General features: G+C 41.1%; 1 protein-coding gene across 1 annotated transcript in view; it reads left to right on the forward strand.

Moving 5' to 3' along the window:
• Positions 1-3,947: 3,947 nt before the first annotated feature.
• The window catches only part of LOC130111603 (AN1-type zinc finger protein 3-like), a 72,575-nt gene continuing 61,155 nt past the window's right edge, over positions 3,948-15,367 (forward strand). The window contains exon 1 of the mRNA XM_056278835.1: positions 3,948-4,285. Coding sequence (XP_056134810.1) covers positions 4,209-4,285 — 77 coding nt within the window. The 5' untranslated portion in view covers positions 3,948-4,208. The remainder of the gene's footprint in view (positions 4,286-15,367) is intronic.

The raw sequence follows: 15,367 nt of genomic DNA on the forward strand, positions 1-15,367 counted from the left end.
GTAGACCACAGTATGTGCACTTGCGACACTGTGTGTCAGACAGAGTGGTCAGCAACACTGGGGCTCCACAGGGGACAGTCCTGTCTCCCTTCCTTTTCACCCTCTACACCACGGACTTCAACTACCACACAGAGTCCTACCATCTTCAGAAGTTCTCTGATGACTCTGCTATAGTCGGATGCATCAGTGATGGTGAGGAGGCTGAGTACATGGCTGTGGTGGGAAACTTTGTCACGTGGTGTGAGCCGAACAATCTGCAACTCAACCTGACTATGACAAAGGAGCTGGTTGTTGACCTGAGGAGGGACATGACACCAGTGACCCCTGTCTCCATCCAGGGGGTCAGTGTGGACACTGTGGAATACTATAAGTAGCTGGGGGTGTATATAGACAATCAACTGGACTGTGCTAAGAACACTGATGCCCTCTACAAGAAGGGACAGAGCTGAGGTCCTTCAACATTTTCCAGACAATGCTCAGGATGTGGTATGAGTCTGTGGTGGCCAGTGCTCTCCTGTTTGCTGTTGTGTGTTGGGGCAGCAGGTTGAGGGTAGCGGGTGAAAACAGGCTCAATAAACTGATCCGCAAGGCCGGTGACGTTGTGGGGGGTGGAACTGGATTCTCTGGCGGCGGTTTCTGAGAGGAGGACGCTGTTGAAATTACGTGCCATCATGGACCATGTCTCCCACCCACTCTATGGCATGCTGGTTGGGCACAGGAGTACTTTTAGGAATAGACTCATTCGGCCGAAAAGCACCACAGAGCACCACAAGAGGTCATTCCTGCCTGTGGCCATCAAACTTTACAACTCCTCCCTCAGACTCAGACTGTCAGACACTCTGAGTTAATGGTCATTGGCTTGGCCCTGTCGAGTTTTGTTTGTGCTACTTGTTGTGTGCTGCGGTAGTGCAGTATAGATAGGGTGTTATGTGCACCACGCTTGTTGATATATTTTGTTCTTATTTCTATTTCTTATTTATCTTTTATTTCTTTTTGTTTCTGTTTCTATTTTCTTATCTTGTATGTTGTTAGTTTTTAGTTATTAGAGCGCAAGTGTCTGTAATAGAACTCAATTTCCCCTCGGGGATAAATAAAGTATTCTGATCTTGCTCATGGACACCTTGACCTTTTTGCCAGGAGGAGCCAAGAATCGAACTGGCAACCGTCCAGTTATCAGATGACCTTGCTCTACCTTTTGAGCCACTGTTGCCCAAGTGCCAAGTGCCTGTAAATTAATCTCCATAAGTATCACCACCGCAATTACCACATCCCGCTGATATGTGGTAATTGCAGCAGGGTTCAAGCAATTAAAATACCAGAAATCCATTTTGAATTAAATAGTGGCCATCACTATTTTTTTTCAATACCTACCCCACTGTCAAACAAATAAAAAATCTGGGTTTTAACCATTAAAATTTAATCTCTGTTGATAAAGTATTTCTATAAGTAGGAGCTACTTGCTTTCCTCTTCTTCATTTTGCTGCTTTGCTGAAGACATAAAAGCTTCGCCTTATCATTTTTCCCAGCAGAGTCCTACAAAATAGTAATGAGAACTGAATGCTTTCAGAAAGCTTTTGTAGCCGCCCTAGTGGCTGATCTGGATATCTGTGGATGATCTATTGTCTTAAATATGCTAGTGATAGAAAGTAGCATCCATAGACAATAGTTGGCCTATAACATTTTAAATCTACAGGATTGTGGCTTTAAGTGTAAGATTGTCAACAACATCCAATCAAGTGCAAACTCTTAGGTATATCTGAGAGATTTTGTGAATAATATTTGCTGAAAATTTCAAGAAAAATTGTAGCATTCCAGCCGGACTTTATTCAGACGATGCACTCCAATAACGACTGATGGGTCTGTGGTGCGGTATCAGACCATTTATTGCAGCATTTTACTAGTCACACCGTAGACACACCATAGAACCACCGTAAGAGCTGAAAGCATATACATAAAACAATCATTCAATTATATGTGCGACCACGTTTCCCCCATAGCTAGCCACCAGTACGGGGTGCATAGCACTAGCTAGCATTAGCTTATCATTAGCGATCTCCAAATCACAAAGAACACATTGTAAATAAAAACATAACGAAATTCGAATCAAACAGTCAATCGGCACTCATACCTGTTCGCCTTCCAGCTAGGTGCTAAATAAATGATGATGATCAATGAATTATAAGTTGCGAATTCGTTCTGTGCATAGCGAACATGACCATCGTGTTCAACTTTCAGTTTTGTTCTGCCGTTTTCTCGCAGCAGCGAACAGCATCATGGGAGACCAGAGTTTTTCAAATAAAGGTCACATAACAAAAGGAAGTGTAATTCGCTGTTAATATCAATCAGGACTGTACTTTAGGCACCAAATACAAATCAATAATGAGCACCATACAAATCAATAATAATAAAAAATATTATGACAGAAGTATATGGGTCATTTACAAAAATTATTCTCTCAAAATGTGTGTGTGTGTGTGTGTGTGTGTGTGTGTGTTGGGGGAAGGGTGTAGATCTACTAGTAGCAAAGTAATGTGTTGAGATGGTAAGGCTGCTTTAGGTTCAACATGATTTAGAGTGTTTTATTTGTCTGTAGATCTGCTGCTATCCCAACACATACGTTTTGGCATTGCCTGCTGTGAACGGCAAAGCATTTTGGGGCAGAATCCACTTTTATGGTGAAAGCTGTACTGGGTTCAACCTACTAGAAATGGGGAGAAATCCCTTGTATAACCAGAGCCATACGAGATATTTTCCCAGTCTCTTGGCGTCCACCAGCTTAACATTGAGGGTGGGATCACAAAATACTCACTTGTCAGTAATGTAAGAAAGCAAGACACAATTTGTTGTGACTTTGACTATATCATTGTTACTACAATGTCTCTGCATATCATTGTTGTTGCACAATGTCTCTGCATGTCCCACTTAGACAAATCCCTACACATATTGCATAGTGCATTTAAAGCGATTCTAATTTCACACAGAAAATAAGTGATACTATATAACAGAAGCGGCATGCGAAAGTATGGCAATTCCCTTGTACACAAAAGTGATGGAAACTTTTTCCTTCATTGGAATCGATGAGGGAGATTATGCTGGAGGAGGAACAGGCATTTAAAAGCCAGATGTTAAATTTCAATAATTGTCCAACAAGCGAAGGGCATTCTGAATGTCAGAATTGCAAGAAGGTCATATCTATGACAACAGTCAATGGAGAAATGTGTCTCATGGGTGTGCAGTGCTGAAGAAATGAAACAGCTCTCACACAGGAACTAGATATCAATGAAGATGTAACATGCTACCGCGTAACAGCAAACTTGGAAGAGGAGAGACATCTCTCCTGTATTTGGATTTTTCTTTGTAAAAGTGCTAGGATTTCACAAAGACGCTGTACTCAAAATTGCCGAGATTGAACCCCAAAAAACTAATGAGGAGGACATCATAAAACATGAGGCTAGTGACCCCCCCCCCCCACCAATAGCTGTTCCTGGTCAAGCAGAGAAAAAAAACGGACTCTTATCTGATTCATCAAACATGTCTGGATCATTATTCAAAGGTGAACTTTCCAAAGTAATAAATCACAATTCAATTTCTGAAACTTTCCCACGCTTAGCGGTGGGAAAACATTGGTGAGGACTTTTAAATCGCTCTGTAGATAGTGTTGTGTAGGCTTGGGCATTTGTGGGACGATAGTATTGAATGGATCACACCATATTAACATTGAAACAGTAAAAAAACCTCTATCGAAAAATCACCATTAAACACCATAAAATAATTATAGTGACTGTGAGTGATTGGCAAAATTGATTGTTTTTGTGTTTAATAAAATATTTTCCTGCGGAGAGACTTGCGTTTAACTTTTAATTACAACGCGTCGTTAAACACCACCCCTTTTTGCGTAGTGGTTTCGTCCTCTCTCCAGCTGATCGGCCCTGGTCCGGATTCCCCGGTGGTTTCTCTCCGTCGTAGGTTTGCACGGTTCACCCTGGTCACACCTCACGCCAAATTACGGTTCGGATCGTTATGGTAACCGTGGCTGCTCGTGTCAGCAAAGTCATTTTTGGCCATTGACACTTTGAATTGCACATTTTACTGGACTACTGTCCTGTTTGCTTGCCATAAAAGCCAAAGGATCTAAAACACAAATACGAGGCCCTAAACCAGTCCCCGGATTCACCAGCTACACGGATAGTCTCAGTAAGAAGACCGACATGGGGGACACGGGGAGCGAACGCAGCAAGCCTCCGAGTAACGTAATACCCCCGCGCTGCCCTTGTGGGTTTTGGGGGTAAGGCAAATAATTTCTTAGATGGTAAATTTGAAAATGCTTTTATCGCTATACTTAAAGCTACCTAAAGCTGCTAGCCACTGAGGTTAGCGGCTCAAGAGACGATGAGCAGCTTTTCTTGTTGTAACACCCCCTCCCCATTGTTTTGTAGCGTTAGCTGCGTGCTAATATTAGCTAGTTGTGGCTAATTTACCCTGGGCCGTTTCCTGCACTCAGGCAGGATTTGGAGGTGGTGGAGTGTTAGCTAACCAGGTACTTTGACAGGTGTGAAAATGGTCCACAAGCTTGATAGATATATTCGGTTAGTTAACATTAGTTAAGCAAGCGGCCATATGCATCCATCAAACAAGTGTTTTACCATAAATTGTGCTTGGGGTTTGCTAGGTAGAAACTGATTGTTTTTTTTTTTTTATTTATTTATGATAAGCTTCCTGGTTTCCCTTGCTTCATACTACTACAAAATAATACTACCAGCAAAAAAAAATAAATCGCTGGTGCACACTGCCTCATTAGTGGAATAGTAACACATTTAATGCTCCACCAATTGTTTCCCAAATAAGGACAGTCTCTAGCTTGCACATTTATCTCATAAATATTTAGTATATCTTTATTTATAAAGCGTCTTCCAAAACTGGAATTACAAGTGGTTCACAAAGAACACAGAACTGCAGTGACTGTATAATACTATGGGTTGAGCTGCAGAGGCCTTCAGCTAAAACGACATTGCAAGTGTTTTCAAAGGCAGACATGTTCACTTTGACTTTGGCTCTGCTGGTTTGGACTTCTGTACCAGCTCATTTTGAGGATTCTGTGCATCACCTCACATTGCTTTAGTATTTTTTTTATATCTTTATAACAAACCATTCTCAATTTGTTTTTAGATGATTGGTACATAGCACATAACCTGGTTAAATGTGCATTGTTTGTGTATGTGTGAGTGCTTTTGAGTGTTTTTGCAAAAATGTTTAAGCTGCAGGTCAAACAATATATTTTGCGTCTTCAAGGACTTAATTCTTTTGCTCATGTTTGTGAACTACATTTGGGATATAAATCACTATAAGTTATTTGAATATTGCCTAAATCATATGGGATAATCTCTTGATAAATCATTAGGATGACATCAGATTTTTGATTACCTTCTCCACTCCTCCCCCATTGCAGTATGGTTTTATATTCAGCATGCCATTGTTTCTTGATTCTTTGTCTTAAGTGCACAATACATCATTCAGTAGAAGTGATCTTGTGTTTTTCATGAAATAGTTATTAGAGTTTTCTATAAGCAGCCTAGCTGAGAGAGTAATGATAAGCAGATGCAGTGTCTCACATGTGGATTGAAATTGATTAACACACTATAAATGTATTGGAATTGCTGAGAAGAATATTTTAAATTGCAGGCATGCTTAAATATGGGTTCTACACGGTATCTGCTTCCCTCTCTTTGGCTGACAGACTGTTTACCCCATTTATTACAAGGGGACCAAGTTAGACCATGGCAGACCAAGGCTTTGGCATTGTTTTTATAGACAGATCTGTCTAAATGCGCGTGTTCCAAGTGTAACACAGTTGATGTGATATGGCATTGGCTGAGCCTTTTGGTTTAACTCACAACTAGTTAAAAAAACATTGCTTTGTCACTTGAACTGACTTTGCTCAATACTGGAATTTTATAAGACAATGCACCTGTTTCACAAAGCAAGAATAAATGGCTAGCAATCCAAGTTTGGGGGTGTGTCCCCACGGTAACTTATGCTAGAACCAAGATGCTTAACGTAGTCTAGAGCAGGGTATGATCAGGCTGCCGGATCCAAACACTATCCTTCAACAATCAACTCAGGAAAAGAAAAAAAAAAGACCAATGACCTTCATGATCCTGTGTACTTGAGTCCTGAGACGTGAACAGCAATTCCACTATATTAGCTTAATATTTAATACATACGGTGGCTTCAGAAAGTATTCAGATCCATTCGCTTTTTGCAGATATTTTTTCGTAGAGTTAATTTTAAATGGGTAAAATTGCCATTTTTGCCCATCAACATAAGCTCAATAACCCATAATAACAAAGCAAAAAGATGATTTTAGAAAATGTTGCAAATTTATTAAAACTCAAAAACCGAAATATCTCATTTACGTCAAAAAAGGTTGAATCGGTTCAACTGGATACAACATTTATTGACTGATACGTTTCATCACTCATTTAAGTGACTGCTTCAGTCTAAACTGACTGCAGGTATCCCCACCCTATTATACATACAATACAGTTGCATAACGACCAAAACCAACAACCAGTTTCATATGAAAATATGGGCGTGACCATTAACTAGAGTTTCAATGGCCATGCGTACTATTCACAAAGGATTTGGGAATGTTTGCAATCACAGCATTGTAAGATGGCAACAGATGTACACCACCACCACCACCCCCCCCGGTTCAGGGATGGCGGTTCCCTCTTAATGTAGATGGCCTCTTTGAATCCCCTTTCAAACCAGTGTTCCTCCCTATCAAGGATGTGCACATCCTCATCCTTGAAAGAGTGGCCACTGGCCTGTAGATGGGTGGAGTCCTGGCCTGACATGTTAACTCTCCCATGTTGTGTCATTCTCTTCGCCAGCGTCTGTTTAGTTTCTCCAACTTACAAGTCACGGCAATCCTCCTGGCACTTAACGGCATATACTATCTTACTCTGTTTGTGCCAGGGGCCCCGATCCTTGGGGTGGACCAACTTCTGGTGCAGCGTGTCTTGGGGTTTGAAAGCAACTTAGACTCGGTGTTTGGGAAATAGGTGTCTCAACTGTTCTGACACTCCTGCCACATACGCAATCACCACTGGTTTACGCTGAGGCAGCTGTTGTCCTTCTCTCTTCGATTGGCTGGGGCACTGTTATGGCGTCTTCCTGGCTTTGACCAATGCCCAGTTAGGATAACCACACTTTATCGAGGCCTTTTAAATGTGGGATTTCTCCCCACCCCCAGCCGCTATGTTGGTGGGGACATTGTCAGCTCGGTGGTACAGTGTCCTGATGACTCCTAGTTTGTGCTCCAGTGGATGATGAGAGTCAAACCTTTAGTATTGATAAGTATGTGTTGGTTTACGGTAAACATCAGCAATCAAATGTCCCCCATCACCAATTGCAATTTCACAGTCTAAGAAGGCTAACCTGTCATTTTTCACATCCTCCCCGGTGAACTTGATGTGGTTGTCCACAGAGTTAATGTGGTCTGTGAAATGTGGTACATCCTGAAATGCATGTGGGGTATCCTGAGATGCAGCCAAGACAATGCTTGAGTGACTTCAGGACAAGTCTCTGACTGTCCTTGAGTGACCCAGCCAAAGCCCAGACTTAAACCCCATTAAACAAATGTGTGGAGAGACCTAAAGATGGCAGTTTACAGATGCTTGCCATCCAATCTGACAGAGCTTGAGATGATCTGCTAGGAATAATAGGTTAAACTGCCCAAATCCATTTGTGCAAAGCTTTTATGAACTTACCCAAGAAGATTCGAAGCTGTGATTGCCGCTAAGGGGGTTTCTGCAAAGTACCGAATTAAAGGTCTGGATGCTTATATAATTGAGAGTTTTTGATTTTTAATAAATTTGCAAAAATCTCTAAAAACATGTTTTCACTTAGTCATTATTAGTAATTGAGTGGAGATTGATGAGCAAAAATTGCAATTTTATCCATCTGAAATTAAATCTACAACAGTGAGCAAAAAGTCTGAATACTTTCTGAAGCCACTGTATATTGTAGAGATTGCTGACATTTCTCATCACTGCAATATATGTTACTGCTAGAAAGTAGAATCTCGCCATCTGCAATTTCCCCCCATAAGTCATTTCTCTTTCTACTAGTGGCACCACCAAGGTCAAGTCAATTTTATTTGTGTAAACCATTATCATTTGCCTCAGTGGGCAAATTTGTAATTTGCAACCCAAATGATTTGTTTTTGGTAGTTGCTATTATAATATTGTAACGTGCATGGATAAGTAGACACGCTGGCCGCTGGCTCGCGAGTCTGACCCCTTAGTCGAGCGGTTAGCGATTCCTCCTGCGGTGCGGGCGATACGGGTTCGCTTCCCGGCCGCGGCAGTTCTTGTGGTTGCGTTGTCCCCCGAATTCGCTACAATATTTTTGTTTTGCTCAGATTCATTTCTCATAACAGCTTGGTTTTCCTTGGTTGAGTGAATTTGATACCAGATATGCTTAAACATGTAAAATGTCTTTCACAAAGACATTGCCTGGTTTTACAATTTAAGGTCTGTACAAAAGGGATTAAAGAAATTGAATGGCACAACACAGGAGAACTAAGGGCCCAGACACACCAAACCAACATCAGAGAACTAGCGGCGACGAAGGCCGACTGTTGCGTCGCCTCACGTCGCCTGCGTCTGGATCAAAAAGTAGCACTTTAACACACCGCAAAGACTACAGCCAACAGCCAACTAGCATGTACGTTCTTCGCATGCGTGAGAGGAAATAACTATCCTAACCAGCAGGTGGCGGTAGTCTGTATTCGTCATTCAAAATTATAGACCGGAAGACCCAGGACTGCGGATATACAAATCATAAACAAAGCGGTGTTTGCTTACGATTTTCACTCAACTCTCGCTCATTACAGACAGTGTTGTAATATAGCTACGTCTAATCGAGAAATACGTCTGATAAAAAGTTGCAAATGACACTGGCGTTGTCAGCACTTGCTCTTTTGATTGTGGAAGAAAAAAGGAAGAGAGGCGGAGGTGAAAAATGAGGATAAATCGCACTAAATGGGTGAAATCATGGATACCACAGCGACAGGCTCAAGGGGCTTTCCCGAACTTGTTTCCGAACCTGAAATGTTCAGGTGAGGTTTAGACGAAAAATGAGGAGCCTTTTGTGTGTGGCCTCTTGACTTCGTCGTTTGCCTGCTTTAGTACCTTCCATTTCTCTTCTCGTGCACTGATTCCTTAAGCTGAACAGCCAATCAGAGTGATCTCTCTCACCGACGGGCTCTGCCGCCGATTCAACATGCTGAATCGGTCGAAAAGCTGCCGACAGGGGTCCAACTAGTGCCAATTGTGCGGGCCACACCGCAAAAAGGAGGGCCACAGACGCTCACCGACGACCCGACATGCGCCCATTTCACGCCGCGGCCATCTTGGATTTAAAAAAACCAAGCGGTGGGAACTTAACCACGCCCCCTTCTTACTTCATTGAAAACACTGCTGGAAGCAACATGTCGTACTTCTGTGTACAAGCAGTTGTATTGTACTGTCAGTACAATACAATTTTTCAAACATGTAGATTACTGCATTGTATAATATATATATATATATATATATATATATATACTACCGTTCAAAAGTTTGGGATCACCCAAACAATTTCGTGTTTTCCATGAAAAGTCACACTTATTCACCACCATATGTTGTGAAATGAATAGAAAATAGAGTCAAGACATTGACAAGGTTAGAAATAATGATTTGTATTTGAAATAAGATTTTTTTTACATCAAACTTTGCTTTCGTCAAAGAATCCTCCATTTGCAGCAATTACAGCATTGCAGACCTTTGGCATTCTAGCTGTTAATTTGTTGAGGTAATCTGGAGAAATTGCACCCCACGCTTCCAGAAGCAGCTCCCACAAGTTGGATTGGTTGGATGGGCACTTCTTTGAGCAGATTGAGTTTCTGGAGCATCACATTTGTGGGGTCAATTAAACGCTCAAAATGGCCAGAAAAAGAGAACTGTCATCTGAAACTCGACAGTCTATTCTTGTTCTTAGAAATGAAGGCTATTCCATGCGAGAAATTGCTAAGAAATTGAAGATTTCCTACACCGGTGTGTACTACTCCCTTCAGAGGACAGCACAAACAGGCTCTAACAGGTACTATTTAATGAAGATGCCAGTTGGGGACCTGTGAGGCGTCTGTTTCTCAAACTAGAGACTCTAATGTACTTATCTTCTTGCTCAGTTGTGCAACGCGGCCTCCCACTTCTTTTTCTACTCTGGTTAGAGCCTGTTTGTGCTGTCCTCTGAAGGGAGTAGTACACACCGGTGTAGGAAATCTTCAATTTCTTAGCAATTTCTCGCATGGAATAGCCTTCATTTCTAAGAACAAGAATAGACTGTCGAGTTTCAGATGAAAGTTCTCTTTTTCTGGCCATTTTGAGCGTTTAATTGACCCCACAAATGTGATGCTCCAGAAACTCAATCTGCTCAAAGAAGTGCCCATCCAACCAATCCAACTTGTGGGAGCTGCTTCTGGAAGCGTGGGGTGCAATTTCTCCAGATTACCTCAACAAATTAACAGCTAGAATGCCAAAGGTCTGCAATGCTGTAATTGCTGCAAATGGAGGATTCTTTGACGAAAGCAAAGTTTGATGTAAAAAAAATCTTATTTCAAATACAAATCATTATTTCTAACCTTGTCAATGTCTTGACTCTATTTTCTATTCATTTCACAACATATGGTGGTGAATAAGTGTGACTTTTCATGGAAAACACAAAATTGTTTGGGTGATCCCAAACTTTTGAACGGTAGTGTATATATATATATATTCACTAATCTTTCAATAGTGGATATCTCTGTTCTGACACATCATCTTGATAACAGGAAAATGTGTGGATTTATATTGCTTCCCACATGTATGACATATCCTCATGTGTCCAGTGAGGTTTGGGCGACTGGTTTGAACGGGGAGTCAAAGAGGCCATTTATGTTAAGAGGGAAAGACCGTCCCTGAACCCGGGGGGGGCGGGGGGGTAAAACTGTCATTTGACATTGCTATGATTGCAACTATTCCCCAACCCTCTGTGAATGGTACTCATGGCCATCAAAACTCTAGTTAATGGGCACACCCATATTTGATCATGAAACTCGTCGTTGGTTTCGGTCGTTATACACCCGTCACTATTTTACAATCTGTGTACTGTCTCATAAAGAATTTACTTGACTCACTTGATTTTATATATATATATATGGATAGATAGATAGATAGATAGGTAGATAGTTAATGGGCACCTTCATGAGGCCAGTCATCTATAACGGCCAACAAAAAGATAGCTTTGCTGTAAGCCATTCTCACATGCTGCCTAGCCCTTCGTACATGCTGCCTAGCCCACAAACCCTAAGCAATCCTTCCAATTTGACATGTTAGACTTGTGAGAACGTGAGCTGGAGTCGATATTCTGTAAAAGCTGTATTGGCAAATTGATGAAACGAGACCTGTAAGATTTAGAGTTTTTTTTTTTCTAAATGATGATAGCTTGAACAAAAGCCCCAATATTGCCATATCAGTCTTACATAAGACAGTTTTCCTGGACCGTGAAACACAGGCGATGTATCTGCGACTTTTCCCGAGCTGAGAGATTTATCTGTTAACCAGCAAATGTAAGAGCATATTTAAAAATGTCGGGAAACTGGATTGACCTAGAAATAGAGCTACCCTCAGGGCCCTATCTTTGTGCAGGTGCACAGTGCAAAATGGTGCTTTGTGCTGGCAAAGTGGTATTTTCATGTTTACTGCAAGTGCCGCACTTGTTGGTATTTTGGTGACTGTCCCTGTGTCATTGTTAATTCAGGGGCACACTGTAATTTTGGTAAAACTAATGGCCGCATCACGTGCTGTCTGCCACTCGCCTGCTTGGGCCAGGTCAACAGCAGTGCAGCTCACGGCGCACAGCATTTGTGTGCAAGTTACAAACACATACCGTACTGCATTTATAAATACAAAACATGTATGTGGCATGTCATGCTGTGAACTACAAATAACCTTTTTGCTGTTGATCTAATAGAGAGAAAGAGCAAGAGAGAGAGAGAATTTGAATTTTAAAAAAGGTCTTTATTGAACAGGAAAACAAAATGTAACAATGATGCATCTTTTGACAACAGTAACAATGTCACTCCTTTACAGTTCATCTTTCATCACAGAACCCCAGGTTAATTGGGGGGGGGGTGAGAATGTAGGCTTTATTGTGTTTATCAAGCCAAATCGGTGCTGTCTTTTTGCAGAATGTGCTATCTCCAACCACTTGTAGACTATTATTTGGTGGCACCAATGGCATTTAAACTATCAAATTTTAGTTTTTTTTTAAGATAGTTCTGCATTAAAACTCATATTTGCAGGTTGTATTCTGTTTGATAATTGACACTACATGACCAAAAGTATATGGGGACCCCTAAATTAGTGGGTTCGGCTATTTCATCCACACCCATTGCTAATACGTGCATAAAAATCAAGCATACAGCCATGCAATCTTCATAGACAAATGCTAACAGTAGAATGGGTCGTACTGAAGAGCTCAGTGACTTTCAAAGTGGCACTATCTTAGGATGCCACCTTTCCAACAAATTTCTGGCCTGCTAGAGCTGCCCCGGCTAACTTTTAAGTGCTGTTATTGTGAAGTGGAAATGCCTAGGAGTAACAGTAGCTCAGTCATGAAGCGGCAGGCCACACACGCTCACAGAACAGGACTGCCCAGTGCTGGATCACATGGCGGGTAAAAACCTCCTGTCCTTGATTGCAATGATTGCTACCAAGTTCCAAACGGCCTCTGGAAGCAGTGTAAGCACAAGAACTGTTTGTCAGGAGCTTCATTGAATGGGTTTCCATGGCTGAGCAACCATACACAAGCCTAAAATCACCATGTGGAATGCCAAGCATCAGCTGGAGTAGTGTACATCGCCATTGGACTCTGAAGCAGTGGAAATGTGTTCTTTGGAGTGATGTATCTCACTTCACTATCTGGCAGTCTGACAGACCAATCTGGGTTTGGCTGATGCCAGGAGAACGCTACCTGCCTGAAAGCATAGTGCCAACTTTTAAGTTTGGTGGTGGAGGAATAATGTTCTGGGGCTGTTTTTCATGGTTTGGACTAGGCCCCTCAGTTCCAGTGAAGGGAAATATTAATGCTACAGCATACAATGACTCTAAAGAATTGTGTGTTTCCTACTTTGTGGCAACAGCTTGGAGAAGGCCCTTTCCTGTTTCAACAGGACAATGCTCCCATGCACAAAGGGAGGTCCATGAAAATATGGTTTGCTGAGGTTGGCACGGAAGAACTTGACTGGCCTGCACAGAGCCCTGATCTCAACCCAAACGAACACCTTTGAAATGAATTTGAATGCTGACTGCGAGCCAGGCCTTCTCATCCAACATTGGTACCCAACCTCACTAAGGCTGCTGGCAACCCAATTTTCTCAGTTATTTCATAGATGATAAGTAGTTTTAAGCAAATTTCACTGAAAAAAATATGAAAAAGTAGTTAAAATGTAAAAATGTGAAAAAGTTCTAAAAGTAATACTTAAATACTCAGACACATACACTCATCCCAATACTGACAGAGGTGGTCTCCATAAACCACAGCAATATCAGTCACCAGATTTCAACCCAATTTAACACTTATTAGAGGTTCTAGAATTGTGCCCGAGAGTGTGTTTTATACCATCAACAACGTATCCAATGCACTTCTCATGAGAGAACTGTGCCACACATCTTTGGTTGACATCTACATTTAAAGTCTCCATACCAAAATTTAGCCCATTGAAGCTTCTTTGGCAGCATGTAGTGGTCTGAAACCCCATTCAATCATTATCACATTTATGTTGGCATTCGTTTTGTCAAAGAATATAAAATTATTATATGTCATAGTTTTTTTTTCCTCAGAGCATCTTCAGAATCAGAATGGGAATCATGTTTGTTGGCCTTGTAGGATTGCACAAACATGGAATTTGACCCTGGTTTTGTGGCTCTCTCAGTGTACTTCACATAGAATAACAACACCACAACGCAACAATCATCAAATACATACACAATGGTTTATTATATACAGACAAAATAAGCAGTGATAAGGTGCAATGGTAGAGAGAATATATCAGAGAGGCTGAAATAGATGTTAGCAGGTTACTTACATCCATGCCTGAGGTAGATGGACATGCCAGTGTACCAGTATATGTACAATGTGCAGTACAGTATAAAAAAATGGTTGAATTTATTGACAGTGTTAAGTATTCATTTGAATGACAGCCTGCGAAAAGAAACTGTTTTTATATCTGGTTTTGAGGTACAGTTCTCTGGATTCATCAATTCATCTCGTGTTTCTTTGCATTGCGTGGGTAGCCTCAGTGTGAGTGGAAACCCGGATACTATTTAATAATAACTTTATTTATATAGCACTTTTCTAAATCAATGTTACAAAGTGCTTTACAAAGAAATAAAACCAGACAAAAAAACCCCCCAAAAAACAAATAAGGGTAAAAATAAAAATATTATGAATAAATAAAAATTAATATCAAACATTTGTAAAAGCTTTAACAAAAAGAAAAGTTTTAAGACAAGATTTAAAAGAAGCTAGAAGCTTAGTTCAATAGGAAGATAATTCCATAGTGTGGGGGCTCTTAACAGCAAAAGCCCAATCACCCTTTGTGAAAAACCAAGACTTGGGAATAACCAGCAGGGCTCCATCTGCAGATCTTAATGGTCGACAGGGCGTATACCAGGTCAATAAATCAGAAATGTATGTAGGAGCAAGACCGTTAAAGGTCTTGAACGTGAGCATTAAAATTTTAAAATCAATTCGAAATATAACAGGGAGCCAGTGTAGGGAGGCAAGCACAGGAGTGATATGATCATGCCTCTTTGTCCCAGTAATGAGCCGAGCAGCGGCATTTTGTAGCAACAACAGATGGTGGAAGGAGTTCTTGCTGATAACCAAGTAAATAGTTTTGCAATAGTCAAGCTGAGAATAGATAAAAGCATGTACAGCTTTTTACAGATCGGCAATTGATAAAAATGACCTAATTTTGGAGATAACATTGAGCTGGAGAAAGCATGACTGAACAACATGTTTGATTTGATTATCAAAACCAAGGTTAGCATCGAATATTACCCCAAGATTCCTAGCAGCCTACTTAAGGCTAACTGACAGACCACCAGGATTAGTACCAAAAGGGCTGATGGAATTTGGGGGACTGAACAGAATAACCTCAAGACTTATTAAATGTAAGAACATTTTCGGACATCCAGGATTTAATATCAGGGAGGCAAGTTATGAGATTTGCTACGGCATGTATAACTGAGTGTCGTCAGCATAAAAATCGTAAAAC

The sequence above is a fragment of the Lampris incognitus genome, chromosome 4, assembly GCF_029633865.1.
Source record: "Lampris incognitus isolate fLamInc1 chromosome 4, fLamInc1.hap2, whole genome shotgun sequence".
NCBI classification, from domain to species: Eukaryota; Metazoa; Chordata; class Actinopteri; order Lampriformes; family Lampridae; genus Lampris; species Lampris incognitus.